An 18,035-nucleotide genomic window follows, 5' to 3' on the forward strand; every position below is an offset into this window, starting at 1 on the left:
GTCACCCAGTGGGTTTCATGGCTGATCTGGGAATCGAACCCTGGTCTCCAAAGTTGTTAGTATTGGCTGTTTCCTAACAAGGGAGTCAGCATGGTGTAATCATTTGAGCATTGGACTATGGAGACCAGGGTTTGAATCCCCACTTGGCCATGGCAACCTGCTGAGATTTTGGGCAAGTCACACACTCTCAGCCTCAGTGGAAGGCAAAGACAAAACCACTCTGAACAAATCTTGTCAAGAAAACCCTGTGATAGGTTCACCTTAGGGTCGCCATAAGTTAGAAAGAATATGAAGGCACACAACAACTCATAACACAGTTCACAGGTAAAAGTAAAAATAAATAAGATCAAAACATAAAAGAAAATGGAGAGAATTAAAATATATTTATATTAACAGACGAGTGGATATAGATGTTTAAAGTGTCTGTTCTTATAGTGTACTGACATTCATGCACTCTGAGTTTGCTGGGAAAAGCACCAGTGTTCCCACATCAATTTGTAACCCAACACTGGGTTGATGGCAATTTCTTGATGCAGATGGCAGGTAGTTAAGGAGCTCAAGTTTCTGAGAATGCAATGCTAAGGAAGGACTATTCCCAAAGTTTTCAGGCAATAGTACCATCTAGTGGCACATTTATACTAGTTCAGCCTTGAAGATTGGCTCTGCTGCATAGCACACACTTGGACAGGTCTGCTCTGTTCTACCTAACCAACTTGTCTGAACTAGTCTGATTCTTTCAGGCTGTGAACTCTTGATAGCTATAATGAAAAGGCTTACTGTTGAGCTCCTTTTTTGTAACAGGATTAAAGAGAACATGCAATGTCAACATTAAAATTGCAGCTGTTTATTAAAAAACCTAAAGGGAGTGTGAATTCAGAATGCAGAGTGGTCGCAGGTAAAGATGGAGAGGCAGCCTGAACTGGGGACCTTAGAAAAAAGCATTTTATATTATTTTATTTTATGTATATCCCACTTTTCTCCCAAAACAATTGTACCCATATCCCAACCGCTTTTCTTTCCAAGTCGTTTACACTAAACATTAAAACAAAATAGCTAAAACAAAGCATTAAACAACATTTATTTTAGAACAGTTATTAGTACATTATTAAAATCCATGAAAGGATTAAGGGCCAGCACACCTGTTGCACTACTCAACCTGTTTGAAGGCCTGTTTAAATAAGAAGGTCTTTGCCTGTTGGTGGGAAAAGAGCAGAGAGTGGGCCGACTGAGCCTCTCTTGGGAGAGAGTTGCATAGCTGAGGAGCAGCCACCAAGTTCTCCCAAAAACCCTCCTCCCCAAAATCTTAAAACCTGAGTAGGCTCATATGCCAATTCAGAGAGGAACGGTATGGAACAGTTTTAAGAGCTTACTGTGAAGTCATGCTTCTTTGCCACCATTGGGATTTGAATTGAGCAAATGTTGCATTTACTGTACTAAAAGTCTCTCTTTTTCCTGTAAATGCTCACGTTGCTGCTGCTGTTGTTATTCTTTGCCTTCAGATCATTTCTGACTTAGGGCAGTCATATGGCAACCCTATCATGGGGTTTGCTTGGCAAGGTTTTTTTCAGAGGGAATTTACTTTTGCCTTCTTCTGAGGCTGAGAGTGTATGACTTGCCCAAGGTTTTAATGGGTTGCCATGCCGTGTGGAGATTCGAAACCAGTTCTGCAGAGTCATAGTCCAACGCTCAAACCATGCTGGTTCTCAGGCGCTTTTAAGGTTATAAAAGGTGAAAGGTAACATTAGCCATTTTAATAGTCCATTTCTTTGTTTTTTCATCATCTGCTTGTTGTAAAAATAACTTTGTTCCTGATTAAAGCCTGTATTTTCTACTGCACATTATATTACAGTAAGTATTAAAATTTACATTTTAAACCACCCTATTGAGAAACTCACTGTAAATCAATCAGACTTTGCATCTTCAATTCTTCTGCGGTTTAGCTGGCTTGCTCCCTGGCTTGACAAGCATTTATTAAAATAGCTAAGACAGAATCCTTTAGGAAGAATTAAAGGACGTAGTCCTTGATCTCTTGTGGGACTGACCTGGTCACCAACAGTCAGTTTCCTCTTAATAATGGACTAGTTAACATGCATATTAGACATGGAGATGGACAAGAGGGGAAATGACTCGCTGAAACCTTCATTGGCACAGTACCCAGGCCTCCAAGTTGGTTGCCCCAGATGTGTAGTAGGGGAAGGATACTTCTGGTGCGATAACACAGTATCTAAGAAGCAGTTTGATATCTTTGGTGTTAACAAAGCTATTTAGTTCAGAAAGCATAACTAGTCTACTGATGCACAGTTAGTATGCCAATAGGAGTGTCAATTGCTGTTTAAATAGCCCTTTCACTGATAGATAGCATGGGCTGCTTTTGCAAACTGGATCGTTCCTTTAATTATGGATCTAGCAGACAGTAGAATTACTGTCTGCTAGATCCATGATTATGCAAAAGCTCTACATTATGCAAAAGCTGGTGCATGCAGACATTGGGCAGTCAGATTTATGTTCCCTATTGAGGTTCACCCACATCAGATTCATCTGACATTTATGTGCTGAGGGTTTACTAAGAATACATAAAACAAAACAAATGTGATGCTGTATAGTTGTCCCTCCGCATTTGCGGCTTTGACTTTTGAAGATTTGATTAATATATTCTCTCTAGGAATATTAGTCCTCCAGTGTGTCTTTGCTGGAAGTACACCATAGAGTCATGCTGGAGACCCTAGTAGTCCCTTGAGAAAATACCTCTAGGCATTTGTAGGTCCTCCAGCGTGATTCTGTGGTCAACTTCTGCTGGATGTTGACCATGGAGGTGGACTGAAGAACCTACAGATACCTACAGAGGTGTCCTCTCAAGTTTTTTAAATAGTAGGGGTTTTTTATTAGCATTTTTTTCCACTTTCACATGGGCGCTGCATGTCTGACCTGAGCAAATGTGGAGGGTGCACTGTAATCGTATGTTACATAGGACTAGATTGGGTTTATAAGGCACCTCATTGCTCTTCACATGCTATTGTTTATAAGTGTGTTGCAGAGATGTAGTTGCTGCTGTTTGTCTGATTACTACCCCATTTCACTTTTGGATTACTTGTTTTTATATCTGTATTGAAACGCAGAGACAAAACAGACCAGCAGTAAGAGCTGGGATCCCAGCGGCATGGGGGCATGGTATTCAGATAGCGCATGCCCCCAGGTTGCCAAGAAGCTGTACATGCTGCGGCACAGCGTTTACACATGCAGAAACACTGAAAAGCTGCTGTCGCTGTGGCAAAATTAGCTTTTTCCCAGCTCAAAAGGGAGCAGCTTTTTGTCACTTCTTTTTGAACCAGGAAAACACCAGATTGGGGCTGCAATGTGCAGTTGCTGTGGCCTCGATCCGGTGATGAAAGGGTTGGAGCCGTCTGTTTTGCCCCTACCCTAATATGTAGAATTCCACAAAACACTTTGTATTGTGAAACTCCTAATGATTAGGAATGGAACTAAGCCTAATTATTCATATGTATTTTTTTCCTGTTTACCCTTCTTCATCTTGGTTTCCTTATTCATTGAATTTTAGGTGGTATACTTCTGAGAACAGAGACTTCTCCTCTTATAATCCATAAAGCATAACACTTAAAACAAAACATTCAGAAATTATAATGATTCCCTTTTGCTTTCTTTCCATTGTTTTCATTACAGGAATTGACTATAAGACCACGACAATATTGTTAGATGGCAGAAGGGTCAAACTGGAGCTCTGGTAAGTTTGCATTACTACAATCTCCCAGCGTACCTGTGAGAGGAGAGAACTTAGTTTCAGGAAGAAATGTCTGTTAGCTTTGAAGCTTCTTTCTTTTTGGGAGATGATCTTAAATATACATTTCAAAAAGTATACTATGTAGAAGAGATTTTTCTAGTTGTCTCCACCTTCCATGACCGGTTTACCAAAGCTGATTCCTTGCCTTTCCTCTTGTTGCTGTCATTAATATTTATTTAAAGTTATGCAAAAACATAAGATTACCAGTTACAAGACGTTCCTCACTGGTTTACATTTTTAAATATGAAGATGTATGAGGAAAAGCAAGGACAAGGTTGGAACAGGGAGCGAGATATTAAGTACCTTCTTCAGTTGGTTGATCATAGGTGCCTTGTTTATCCTCCTCTGTGGTTTGCAGATAACACCACTTGCAAGCAGAGTCTTAGGAGTCAAAATGATTTGTTTGCTATGCTGTTTATGCAAATAAAACATTCTATAGACAATACACTGGGTATCTGAGCAAATAGTTTGCTAAAGTGCATCCCTATGGGTTAAACAGTAATGAGGACTATGTTTTGTCTTGGAGCTGTTTGGCAACTTATAGTTCTTTTTGGCTGCATTTCACAGAAAATCCATTCCTCAGAGAAATCTGATATAGGGAAATGAGGGTGATGAAGCTTTCTGCTGTTTGTTACGCACCACTCCCTGGTCATTGAGTGCAGCAGGGGCCCAAGGCATTGCGGTGTGCTCTCTGGCTAACCTGACCCTGGTTTGCACTTCAGTAGGCACTTGCTTAGGTCAGCACAACATTTTGCATAACATCACAGAGGTCTGGTGATGCCCCTTAGTGTGCTGTAACATGTAAATAGATTCAAAGACATGACTTAACCTACACAGGCTCTGAAGCAGATGGTATTCTTAATGCACCCTGTTGTCTGTTTACTACAGAACACATTGTACTCCAAAACACAGATCTAAGAATTGCATGGTGTACTGTTGGCCTCTGGAGTCACCATTGAATGCTGGACCCAAACATGTCTTCTCCAGCCAGAAGCAGATGACTTGCTTTGTAGTAGCTTTGTAAATAAGTAAAAAAGCATAGAACTTTCTGTGCTGCTGGGTACATCAAGACTATTTCCAAAACATTTCTTCTGTTATGTGACAGGAGTGGAGGGGACCAGCAACTTTACCTGCATTCTGGTCAAGGTCATGTGGGATATTCTCTGTACACAAACCTGTGTAGATCTGTAAAAACACAAGGAAACCCCTCCACCAAAGCTTGTCTAGTGTAGCATTCTGTTAACACTGTTACCAACCTGATGCGGATGAACATGACTATAGTAATTACTAGCCTTCCCTAATACAAATATGTTTCTGAGACTCAAAGTAATTTATAGTCCTCAGGATTAGTAGCCAGGGATAGCCCCATTCTCCATAAACAACATATGGAAAGGATAAGATGAATGCTAACTTGTAGTTAATATTTGCATACATTTCTCTGTTGGAGAAAAATTGTCCGCTTTGTTCTCAAGACTCGTGTATTAAATATATCTTGCACCGAAGCAAAGGAGAGATGCCAGAGGAGGCTTCTTAGGGACAGAATAGGAGAGTGCATCCTACACAAGTCTCTTAACTTTAACAATACTGTATAAGAGCCCTGCTAGGCCAGACTAAAGTCCTGTCTAGTCCATCATTCTTTCCACATGCTGACCAACCAGTTCAGTATGTTAACTTATTGTATGTGGAGCATTATAGCTTGATTAAATCTTCATAAACAAGTGGAATTGCATGATTTACTGTTGACCTCTGGAGTCACAATTGAAAGCTGGGCCGAAACACGTCTTCTCCAGCCAGAAACATCATCAGATGGAATGGACTTGTGCTGCTTAAGGAACTATTTTTGGTGGCAATGGAATAGTCAAGTCTAAAAGCTTCTTGTATTTTGTTTTTCCTTCCAGGGATACATCTGGCCAAGGGAGGTTCTGTACTATTTTTCGATCCTACTCGAGAGGTGCTCAGGTAAGTACAGTCAATCAAACTATTTGGCTTCTGTTACTTCTGTCTAGGGTTATACATTGGTTAGTAGAAATGTGCTACTTGCTATCACAACTTGTCAGCTTGTTCTGTGCAAATTCACAGAGAAGCTGGGAGAGCTCTTGGTTGTATTTTGAGTTACATCCATATGGATTCTTTCCTTCCGCCTTACATGAAACCTAACCAAAGTGGAGTGGAGCTAAGTTTCCCACCGACCTTCCAGCAGAACTAAAGAATGAGAAACAAACCGCATATAACACATAGCTGCATGTGTCTTTTGTGATTGATTTTCAAATAGAAGCAACCTCTGGAGCTTTACAGTTGGAGCACAGAAATAACATGGGCAGGGGGAAAGTTAACCTGTATTTCTGTAGGTGTTTTTTCATTCAGCTCCCCACCCCAATCCGCTACTTTATATCTTTTCTGCTCAAGGAGAAAAATCAGAAGGGAAAGGGCAAAGTCAAATGAGAGAGGACTAAACAGTCTCTGCCTGCCCTTCCTTTGCAAATTTGGAGCTTTTTAAGACTGCTTTTGGGGGCAGGGGAATATTTTTACATTGGGTATATGCATCTGTATTAAGTGATAGCTGACTGTTGTTCTTAGATGTATTCAGCTGATCTCTTAAGAGAATTATGAATGCTCCCTTGTTGCCAATCAGTCAAAGACTAAACATTGAGGTTTTTCCTGTTCCCTCTTTTTGGTTAAAAGTTCATAGACAGTGTTAGAAATCTGCAGATAATAAGTTTTGAAGCTTCTTTTCTGTGGAGGTCAGTATAATGCAACCAGATCACTGATGTAGCTAAAATGTTATTTTTTAAAAAAGTTAAAATGCTTGTTGAACTGAGCTTTTTCTGACACCCAATGCCAGGATGCTGAGGCTGCCAATCCAGCTATGTTCCCAGTTCTAAAGATGTTGTTAAATCATAGTTAGGAAATGACAGTGGATTGCATAGAAATCAACAGAAAATGTGTTTAAAGCTATGACTATGGATTTATAACTAAGGTGTATGCAGCCAGGTATCTGGCTTTCTTTTTTTTTTTTACCAGTAGCCTTTCTCCCAGCAATTGAAAAGCATGGAGGATTTTGCTCCTTCTTCTCATGGTATCATATTTGGGGACCCTCTGAACCATCATGTTCAAAATTAGTCAAGACCACTGTTTTTGGCAAGCTGGCCACTCGTTTAGTTCATAATATAAGTGTGCTGCACTAAAATGTGCTAGTTATATGTGGAACACCTTTATGCCTTGTGGTGCTTTGCCCCTAGTCTCTTTGCACATGACAGCAGTACAGGTCTGCTCTTTTGCCATATCCCATCTGAAAATGGCATGCCAAGACAACAGCAACAAATTATGACAGCAGAGCAGCTGGGGCTTCCCATGTAGCAGGTTGTCATCTCATATAATACATTCCTAGAGAATAATTCTGTGCATCAGTACTTTGTTCTCTTCAAAAGTGAGATTACTGAGATAGTAACATGCAATGCTCTGACTGCACAGGACATGAATGAGCAAGGATAAATCCATGCAACTGTTGTCTTCAAAATGGGGTAATCTTTTTTTACTCAAGTGGGTGGGAAGCTACTGATGAAAAGAGCCGTGTGCTTATACAGTAGTGTTATTATAAGCTTACAGTAGGGCCCCATGGTTGGCCCACCTTAAATGGTTTCTTTAAAGATTAATGCATGCCTGACATGTATTTCTTGGTCCTGCCAGCTAATACTTCTGATTTTTGCTTTTGGGTGGGTAGAGCATATTCTTCTCTGGCAGACTTCTCCACACACAGGAGGAAGAGTTCCCAGTCCATATGTGCTGTTGTAAAAACACTGCAATAGGTTGTGCAGCTGCGTTGCCCTTTGGCACGATTTGGCAAGGGCACTTTACCAGAATACCTTAGCAAAAAGGCAACCTCCATTGTTGTTTGTTTGGGTTTTTTGTTTTGTTTTTGCTTTTGCTTTTAACTCGAAAGCCACTCATTCGGTGTTTTGTTCCACAAAGGGTATTCTCTTGGTATATGATATCACCAATCGCTGGTCGTTTGATGGAATAGACCGATGGATCAAAGAAATAGATGAGGTAAGAATGACAAAACCCACAGTGGACTGTGCTAAACCTTAGTTATTCAGTATCCAAATATCAGAAATAAGTTCAGGATGTGACAGGAGTCCTTTGGATTCCAGCTAGAACCTTATCTTATAGTTTGAAGCAGATCTTGCCAGCTAGATCCTGTTGCGGTTTGTGCAAGCAGAAACTGTGCTGTCATATAAACTGGCATCAGGGAAAACACTTGAGTCATAAACAGTTTGAACACTGGCAGAAACCTAGATGGCTGAAGAAAAATGTTTATATCCAAAGGATCATAAGATCTCAGCTTGAGAAATGAGTGGGAATTCCTTGCCATCCATCTCAGAGACCTAGTTGTTGAGGTGATAAACCTGGCTTTTCTTCCTTCACACTGCAGGTGGGGACCTAAAGGAGTGAATGTAATACCCTCACAACCCTTTCTCAATCCCTGCATCAAGAAAACAAATGTAAAATTGTGTGCCCATATATTATGAAGGAGCAGTGGAAACCTAAAGAGAGGCATCTAAGACACACATTTTATGACCTAAGTGAGAATGAAAAGAAAGTGTTTAAGCAATGGATCTCAGTTAATTGCTGGAATAACAATGGAAGTAGTTCCCTTCATCTTCATGTATGGGAAGGGTGGAACTGCAGCCAAAAGCTAGGACTTGCTTTAACTACAAGTTAGAATAGTCACTGTTTCCTCCTTTTCCCCAGTAGGTATCCAGATGTGGGTGCCTTCTCAGAAATGTGATATACAAGTGTATTAAAAAAAAGAATTAAACCTGCAGAAAGCAGCACAGTCCACACTATTTCACAGCAGTCCTTATTAGCCAGTTGATTTTCCAGCGAGAAACTTAAGTAAAACTCGCAAAAGACATCCAGATTATATAGGCTGGTAGTCCTGTATGTACTCCAAATGAAATATGTTAAGACATGAGCTCAGACTGGCCAAACTGTGAAGCTGTTCTTAAAGATGTACCATATTCTCTTATTTGAAGCATGCCCCTGGTGTTCCCCGTATCTTGGTTGGAAACCGCCTTCATCTGGCCTTTAAGAGGCAGGTGCCAACAGAACAAGCCCGGTCCTATGCTGAGAAAAACTGTATGACATTCTTTGAGGTCAGCCCGTTGTGCAACTTCAATGTGATCGAGTCCTTTACAGAGCTGTCTCGCATTGTGCTTATGAGGCATGGCATGGAGAAGATCTGGAGGCCCAACAGAGGTGAGTAAGCCCCGGCTTCTTTGCTTCTGCCTTCCAGATGCAAGCTGTGAGTGTGCCAGCTGTCCAATCCTTTTTCTGGGATTTCAGGACAAGGGTGCATAGCAGTTCTATTGTTGCTTCTTGAACACAACAATATATGTGAAATGTACTGTGAGTTAATTAGCTAAGTGATTATTTGCTCCTGAATATTAATTACAGTAGCTGAATGATGACAAATAAACAGACAACTCTCACCTCTGAAAAAAAAGTGTAATGTTCCAATCAACTTCCAAATAAAGATTAGTCCCTCATCATCTCATTTTCACCAAACTCTTATGAATGTCTTGTATTTGCTTTGTACTGTTCTCTAAAGAGTTAGCTCCAATTTACATGCTTGACTTTCTTTATTGTTATTATCATCATCATCTACATCAGAATATGTAGATGATGATGATGATGTAGATGTTAGAAGGGACCATATAGTCCATTTCCTGCTATGGAGGACACAATATCAAAGTATTCCCAAGAGGTAGTCAAAAGACCGCCAAAGAAGGGGAATCCAAGGCAGTCTGTTTCACTATGGAACAGCTATTAGTTGATGTTCAGTATTGGAATTTTCATTTCTTGGAAACTATTTGTCTCAGTTCCTTGCGTTCCTTCCCTGGAAAAGACAATTCAGCTTCTACTTGTTTTGCAAGAGTTTGTTCTTTCTTTCTTTCTTTCTTTCTTTCTTTCTTTCTTCCATAATTTTGTACCTTTTCCTGATCTGTTATACACCTTATTGTCCTACATAGTTTTCACATTGCCTAAAGAGATTTGACCTTCCCAACTTCCACTTAATGCCCTATTTATTTATTTTTAGACGATTCTTATCTTTTTCATTGTTATGTGATTATATTGTACTTACACTAAAGCTGATTTCTTTTTACTGTGCTGTGTTCACTGTTCCTACATAGCTGATGTCTGAGTGGGTGCTTTAGCCTCAGTCTCCCAAGTTCTGGTCCATCACTCTAACCACTACACAACAAGGGAGGTGGCAGTATGTTCCCTTGGCTATTATTTTTGAACCTGATTTTTACCTGCAACAAGTTTGCAAAAGTCCCATTGACTCATAAAAAGAAACACCTCCTTTCTGTTACATCATGTGAGAACAATAATTCTCTGTGGTCTCTGTGACTCAAACAAAGGGGTTATCTGCTTGAGGACATTTGCCGTGCAGCTACTTATAGCTAATGACTCTTATAATTTATTGCAGAGTGACTTGAAGTCTTGAGCTGATACTGCCTTTGAGCAATCTGTACTTTATTCTTCTACATCTTTAGTGATGTTTCAGAAAAATTCTGTCTTCTGAAACTTAATTTTATATTGTGTATTGACATTTCAGATTTCTTCTATCTTTTGAAACCTATTATAGATTGATACAAGCTTGTATGGATAGGGAGATGGCGATATGCTCATATTTGATGTGTTGAATTGATTTGATGATTAGCAAACTTATTTGTTTGCAATGGCACTTCTGCTTTTTATTTGTGTAGCTTGCTAATCTCCATTTGTGTGAGTCACAGACCACAGAAAAGGTGGTTCTTTGAGTAGTCATCTGTGAACTCACACAACCCTGGCCATCTTCCCGTCATCATGTCTTGCCTGTCCTTTGGATTTCTGCATCAGCGTCCATGGAACTGGCAGTTTTGGCAGGAAGGGCCCTATTTAGGAGTGCTGGAGATGGGCAGAGCTACCATAAAAACACTTGTGTAATGTTCTAGAAAGTTTCAGAAGATGCACTGTGCATACATAGGATAGCCCATTTGGTTGAGTTCATAGATGACCACTTGAAGAACCACAGTTACATGTATACAACCTGTCCTTCCTGCTGTTCTGCTATGCATACCATAGCTTACTTTTAGTGCCACATCCTCCAGGTTCCCCATATTGAGCTTGAGGAGTTCTACTCTGTTTCTGCTTTGAGGATCTGAAACATTATTTCTGAGGTATGGATAGGATGCTTCCCAGCCTCTGAAGTCTGCTTCACATCTGCTATGCAACCTTTTTGATAAGCAACCTTGGCTTAGCTCCATTAGTTCTAATGGAATCTGTCTCTTCATATAAGACTGCTTTTCTCAAAAAGCTTCATAGTGCTTAACAAACATAAATCTCATCTTCCCATCCCTGTGTCTTCAACACATGGGGACTGTGTAGCTCAGCCTGACTGACATGGAACATTCATTTGTTGCTCAAATTCTATCTTGGCCCTCCTGGCAGGAGCTGCTATAGCTGTCACAGCTGCAGAATACAACACAGAGACTATAACTGGCCTTCTGCTTCTTCCTTCAGTTCATTCTCCTTTAAGTCAGCATCCAGTACAGATTTTGGGGTCTTTAGAAAGCACTGCTTAGCCTTAGGAAACGAGGTATTCTATTCCATCTTTGTCAGTCACTTGCTAAAGTCTGGTGTTTGCAAAAGCTCATGGCAAACATATAATGAGATGCCTTATATTGAGCCAGATCAGGGGATCATCAGGTCCGGTAGAAGTGCTTGGCAGAACTAGCTGCTCTCTCTTTCCATGAGATGCAGTATACCACTATTTCCAGAAGGTGGCATTGTAAACTTTCTGCAAAAGAGAGCTTCTTTTACTTCAAAGGTGTGAGCCTGCTCAGGTTGAGATAAAAAGAAAACCCCTTCTCCATCCATATGCAATGGTAGCTGGTAGCTTTCTCTCTTATCCTCTACCTTGGGGCAGGTAGATCAAAACAAAATGTTTAGAGTGAGGCAGATCTCTTTATTACCTTCACTCTGAGACTAACTGCTAGGTTTCTGTAAGTACTCAGGCAGTGAAGGATGCTAGGTGAGAGAAGGATAAATTAGAACAAGAAGACCTCAGTCTCCATATGACAGAAGTCTAGCTTTCCTCAAATGGTGGAGCATAGAAAGCTGGTTTGATTTGGTTGATCTTTTTAAACAAGCAGGTCTCTCAGCCCCTTTGAAGCTGATCACAGATTTCAGTGGCTCTTACAACCATATTCAGGTGCAGGATTAGTTATTTCTGATAGCTGTTTGGCTCCCTGCATGAAACCTGCTTAGTGCCTTTAACTGAAGCAAGGAAGCTGAGTACTCCTTCCCCCGCACCCATGGCTCCATCAAAACAAGTATGCTCCACTTCAGAGCAGATGTTTAGTCTTTTACACTTTGCTTGGAGAGAAGCACAAGACTATGGGTTCTCATAGTGTGAGCCAGTTTCGCTCATAAGGTCTCAGTCCAGCTGTGGGAAGGGGTCAGAGTTCAGGACTATTTGCCTCAGGTTGCCAGGGCATGTACACTTGTCAACCTGGAATGTGTTCTGTTCCAAGGCATCCGGCATGTCTGCTCACCTCTAGACCAGGCCTGTCCCCCTCTCATTGAATTTTCAGGCAGGGAAGCCCTCTTCCCATTTTAATTGCAGTCTTGGGGGTTTTGTCTGGCAAGGAATTGATATGCAGCATGTCTTCTGCAGACATGACTTAGCCAGCCAGCCAGCCTTCCTGCCAGCCAATTGTGGGGAAGCATTAATTACATTGACAATGGCCCAAGAAACCTGATTGATACACAAGAATTTGTGTGGAGAAGATGCAGGTCCATTCCCAGCTCTCAAAATCTCCTTAGGCAAGTCACTCAGTCTCTAGCTTCAGTTCCCAAACTGTGAAAGGGGAAGAAAGACCTGTACTCCCAAATAGGGCTATTTTCAAAGAACAGAATAAGCGTTTGGGAAGTTTTACAGACTGATTACATGGAAAGCATAGAGGCAGAGCCTAGTGCAGAACAGTTGTTTTCCACTGTTATATGTATAAGACTGCTTTTCTCAAAAAGCTTCATAGTGCTTAACAAACATAAATCTCATCTTCTACATTTGGCTTTAAAAGAAAAATAAAATGTCTGGTGCTCAATAATTCAACCTGTGGTGAAAAAACCAGCAGTTCCACCTTGGCCATATAGACAAACACAGCATCCTGGTTGGAGAGGTAGAGAGGTAGTCTAATCATATTGAGCACTTAGAGCAACTTTTGCTTCTGGCCTGTTAGCTGGTTATTTCCCTCTGTGAACTGAAAGCAGGTCCCAGAATTCTTTGACACGATGACAGTTTGCCATGTAAATAGGCATCTGTGCCACCTGCAAAATATGCTTTTTAAAATTAAATGAAATGTGATTTATTAAGTAGTCCTACCTTCCTTTTTATTTTAAAAGCATTAAGGATGACTTATGACATGAAATAACAATTTATAACAATAAAATATAATGGCTGGCATTCTGTTAGCGATACGTACAGGTCCCTCAGCCTCTACCTCTTGCCCCTGTCCACCTTATGCCTGCATAATCTGATCACAGATTTCAGTAGCTCTTGCAAGTCCACCTTATGCCTGCATGCATCTTTTTATAATCCTTGCAGAGCTTGCTATTCTCCTTCACGTACTCCAGTGACCAAAGCCCTTTTCCCCCAGGACATGCCACTGAGCCACTCCAAGCCCCCGTGGCCATTTTTTGTGTCTTGCAGAGAGCAGGGGTGGTCAGAGGAGTGTCTGGCTGTGTCCTCATATACAGACGTCAAATGGTTGCATCATCCACTGATACCTCCAGAGGACCCCAGTGGATCTCAATATATGATGTAGTTAGTTTGGATCTGGCTACAAAGACATGGGCAGACACTTCTGCAGTCCCCTCCCTCTGCTCCCCACCAGTCACAGGATGGCCACAGGGGGAGGTGAAGTGCCTCAATAGGAAGTCTGGAGCTGTAGCATGGTTCTGGGTGCAGAATTATTACACTATGCTCTGCCATACACTGCTCTGGGCCAATGAATGCTAAGTGGATTGAAAAATCAGACTCACAGTGCCAAGATAATTTAACAAGATCCTGATACTGGAGGAAGAAAAAAATGTATCTGTGCTGGTATACCTTTTGAAGTATTTGTTCAGTTAAATTGCAATGGAACACTAACAAAAGACATTTGATAACCAGGAACTGGATGAAGTATGGGCTTGCATCAACCCCACATGCTATTACCAGTGGATAAAGCTGCATGAAAATTAGTATTTTGGAGGCATAGCCTATTGGGATGTTCTCTTTTTACTGTAGTTGTACCTACCGTTTCATTACTACAGGATCTTATAGCACTTTTGAAACCATGTAGAAGAAGTTACAGCATAAGCTTTTTCACTCCATGCATCCAAGGAAATAGACCAACTCTATGAAAGCTTATGCTACAATGTCTTCTACATAATTAGTCTCAAAGGTGCTACAAGCTCCCCTTGCATACTGATAATCTATACTAACACTGCTATGTCTCTGAAATTCACTTTCTAATTGTGTACCTTTTCTATCCTGCCTAGTGTTCAGTCTGCAAGATCTCTGCTGCCGTGCCATTGTTTCCTGCACACCCGTCCACCTTATAGACAAGCTGCCCCTTCCTGTCACCATCAAAAGCCACTTGAAGTCCTTCTCCATGGCTAATGGCATGAATGCAGTGATGATGCATGGCCGCTCATACTCCTTAGCCAGCGGGGGCAGTGGGAGCAGTAGCAAAGGCAATAGCCTGAAGCGCTCCAAGTCAATCCGTCCGCCACAGAGCCCACCACAGAACTGCTCACGGAACAACTGCAAGATCTCTTAGCCAGTCAGCGCTGGGGCATATCTCCTCCAGCCACACAACCCCTGCACCTGGTCACCAATGTACAGATGTTTACACACACGTAACTTGTTCCTCTGTCACTCTGATGGTGATGCCTATCGGATTGGAAAAGAGTTTGTGGACCATCATTAGTCTGGCATGGATTCCACATTCCACATGGGAAGAGCAGGTCATATGCCAAGCCACTCTAGCCAGTGTGCAGGAAGTCTTTCCCTTGCCCTGCTCTGAAGAGGTGACTGCATGGCTGTCTCAAGGAAACAACTCATCCTCATCCTGAGGGTAGAGGTAGGGAGAGATGGGACTTTGTGCTGTAACTTTAACCTTTGGGCTCCAAAGTGGATTGCTGGTGCTACAAAGAACTCCTTTTAAACAGGCAGACAAAGAAACAGGGGCCAGGATTGGGCAAATTCAACTCAGGTGGAGTCCTGCCTTTATCCAACAAAGACTATGGATGGCTGGGGGGCCTTTGGAAGCAGGCCACTTGAAATATTTATCCACTTATTTATAAAGGAATTATCTCACTACTTTTAAAAGTACTCCCACAATGTCCCCCTTCTTGCATTTTTTTTTAAAAGAAAGGCTTTGGGGAGGGAGTTATACCCTGATGTAAATATAAGCACGGGCCTTGAACCCTGGGCTAATTGAAGTAGGAGAGGAGTTGGCAGTGGTCAAGAGGTGAAATGATCAAACGCTCTTGGGAATTGTATAAGAGATACAGGGTTGACTTTTTTTTCTCTTTCAGTTTTTAAAATTCTGTTTGTGAAAAGAGGAAATGTTTTCTTTTCTTTTTGAACAAAAGTTTGCAGACATTCCTTATAGTAAGTGCATGGCTCAAATGGACAGCAAGGATGAGGTTTTGAATGGTATTGTGGATGGTGGGGGCTAGAGAGTTCTGAGCACATCTGGGATTGGTTAATAACTGTTCCAAGGGGTTGCACTGGAGCCCTCCCTGCTTCCAAGAACCCTAAGGCAAACGTGGGCCTATCCCAAATCTCAAAAGATCTTGGCTGGGGAAAAAGGAGATAACATCACAAAAAGCTGCTCTTTTATGGCTTGACATAAATGCTGGGCTTTGAGGCGCACAGTGATTCCTAGCTCAGTTTCTCTTACAGCATGCTCTCTTACTGGATAGACATAATTGCATGTTGTGTGACACTGTTGTGTGGCAGTCAGAGCTCACTTTCTGGCTCTGATCCTATCATACTACTAAACAGACCTCTCTATATATTTCCTCAGAGGGGCATAGGAATCTCAGTAATCTTATGAATCCAATTTCTATTGCTCTTTGCTTTTCATAGATCAGCTTTGTCACCCAATATTAAATGCAGAAGACCTCCTAATATCAGTTGTAGGAACAGACCCCTTGAGGTGAGAAACAGATGAGACTGAGCCACCAAATCTGTAACTGAGATGGTCGCAGTACAGTTGTACATCCATTAAGAATTGAGCTGAGCATCTTCCTTTGATGCCCTGTCAATCCATGCAGGTATCTCATAGCCTCAATCCTAGTTGCAGCTTTTTTGGGGGAAATGGGTTTGTGTGTAGTCTTGCTTCTTGGTTCTAAAGGCTTTTGGAGTCTCCTGAACTAGTATTAATGTTCCTCAGACAGAATTTTCAACTCTGGTTGGAATTTTATGTAGCACTTGCATGTCTGTCTGCAAACCTTAGTGGGAAATGCCTTTCAGTCTATGTTAACTTAAAGAGAGGTGCTTGACAGGAAATGAAGTACTGTATAAGTGGATAGGGGACCAAAGTGCAGTCACCTGTCTTTAGTGATACAGCTTATGAATGGCATTGTGGGCTCTTTGTCGCCTGGTTTTTTCTCTACTTTTGACCTGGTAAGTGTCTTTTCAAAGGTGACTTGCCACATCAGTAGCCACTCCCCTGGCTAAGATTGGTTGCCCAGTGTATTGTGGGTAGGAATGGGTAGTATGACGCTGCTAGATGCTCACGGCACAGCTGACCACCCATTTTGTTCAGGAACTTCTGACAGACGTCTGGCTGGCAAGGCTGCATCTTATTGACTGCTCCAAGATTGCTTGGCAGGAAGGGTAAGCCAAGCCCTGCCACTGGCATGAGCTCAAACAGGGTGGCGGGGACAGGTCAAGGGCAGGGGAAAGCCTTTGGCGGCATCTCATCGGACTGGGAACAAAGCTGAAGCCAAATCCGGGCCAGGAGCATGGAAGCTTCGAGATTTGCAGGGCATGTCTGCACAGCCTTGGCCACCTGTTGCCACTTGCTCAAAATGGAGTGGAAGACAATCACTGACTCAACTGCCTGGCATTCTGGGGATGTGCAGTGAACAGGTGATCTAGGAAGCAGGCTGGACAGCCATATTTCCATTCTGGTTTTAAAATAGCCTCTTCCCAAAACAGCTCTAGAATGTGCATTGTGTTTTTCTGAAGAATTACAGGGAGCACCCTCCTCTTGCTTGCTTGACAGGCTGTAGATCTTCCCTATTGTCTCTCCAGCACCTGATATAGCTTCTGTGTGCTTTGTTGGAATATTTTTCTTACCGGGGAGCAGAAGATGCTGCTGCACATTGAGAAGCCGTTTTCAGCAACCCATACTTGTTCTCCTTTGCTGTTTAGTTGAACATGCCTAATTCCAGCCTCACCTAAACGTCTGTCTTGATTTTTTTTCACTCCGTTTTAATCCTAGCAAGTTCTTTGGAATGAGATGCCCTGGAATGTCCGCCAGTCACAGCTGAACTCGTGTACCTTATTTTATTAATGTTCAACTCAAAAGAATGTGATATCAAACACTAAAAAGTAGCTGCTGTCAAACACTCATACCATTCCTGTTTTTAATTCCTTTGTACAGTAAACGGCGTTCAAACTAATGGTTTTGATATAAATTAAAAAAGAGAGACTTGTTTTAAAATCTCCCTGCAGGCTGTGGAAGTTGTCAGTGACAAGCAAATGAGCTTTCCAAGGGATGTTGCTGAAGGACAGAGGGAGGGCAGCGGAGAAGAGGGAGGGGGAGGCTTCAGTGTGGATTTAAGGGGATTAAGGGGGATTGTGGTGATGGGATATTCCCAGGAGGGAGCGGTGGAAAGCACTTTGCTAACTGCCTCATTTGAAAGGAACAGGCATCTGGCCATGGACTGAAGGTTTGGATCAAAGCGGAATGCTTTCTTCACACTTGTGTGAATTGAGAATCTCCACTCTGTGCCAAGGGAGCCAAGCATTTGCTTGCCACTCCATAGATCTCTTCTGTGGGTTTTTTTTTTTAAACCACACTTAAGCTTTTTAGAAAGTAAGAACCTTAAGATTTATATCCTCTCTTAGTTCCCTCGTGGAACTCAAGATAGTGCCCAAGTGGTTGCAAGGGTTGAACAAATCCAG

General features: G+C 41.8%; 1 protein-coding gene across 1 annotated transcript in view; it reads left to right on the top strand.

Annotated features, from left to right (window-relative positions):
- RAB40C (RAB40C, member RAS oncogene family) overlaps window positions 1-17,575 on the top strand; it is a 37,122-nt gene extending 19,547 nt beyond the window's left edge. The window contains exons 2-6 of the mRNA XM_042438087.1: window positions 3,679-3,739; window positions 5,695-5,755; window positions 7,766-7,843; window positions 8,833-9,055; window positions 14,390-17,575. Coding sequence (XP_042294021.1) covers window positions 3,679-3,739; window positions 5,695-5,755; window positions 7,766-7,843; window positions 8,833-9,055; window positions 14,390-14,670 — 704 coding nt within the window. The 3' untranslated portion in view covers window positions 14,671-17,575. The remainder of the gene's footprint in view (window positions 1-3,678; window positions 3,740-5,694; window positions 5,756-7,765; window positions 7,844-8,832; window positions 9,056-14,389) is intronic.
- The last annotated feature ends 460 nt before the right edge of the window (window positions 17,576-18,035 follow it).

This window comes from Sceloporus undulatus, chromosome 8 (assembly GCF_019175285.1).
Source record: "Sceloporus undulatus isolate JIND9_A2432 ecotype Alabama chromosome 8, SceUnd_v1.1, whole genome shotgun sequence".
Taxonomy (NCBI): domain Eukaryota; kingdom Metazoa; phylum Chordata; class Lepidosauria; order Squamata; family Phrynosomatidae; genus Sceloporus; species Sceloporus undulatus.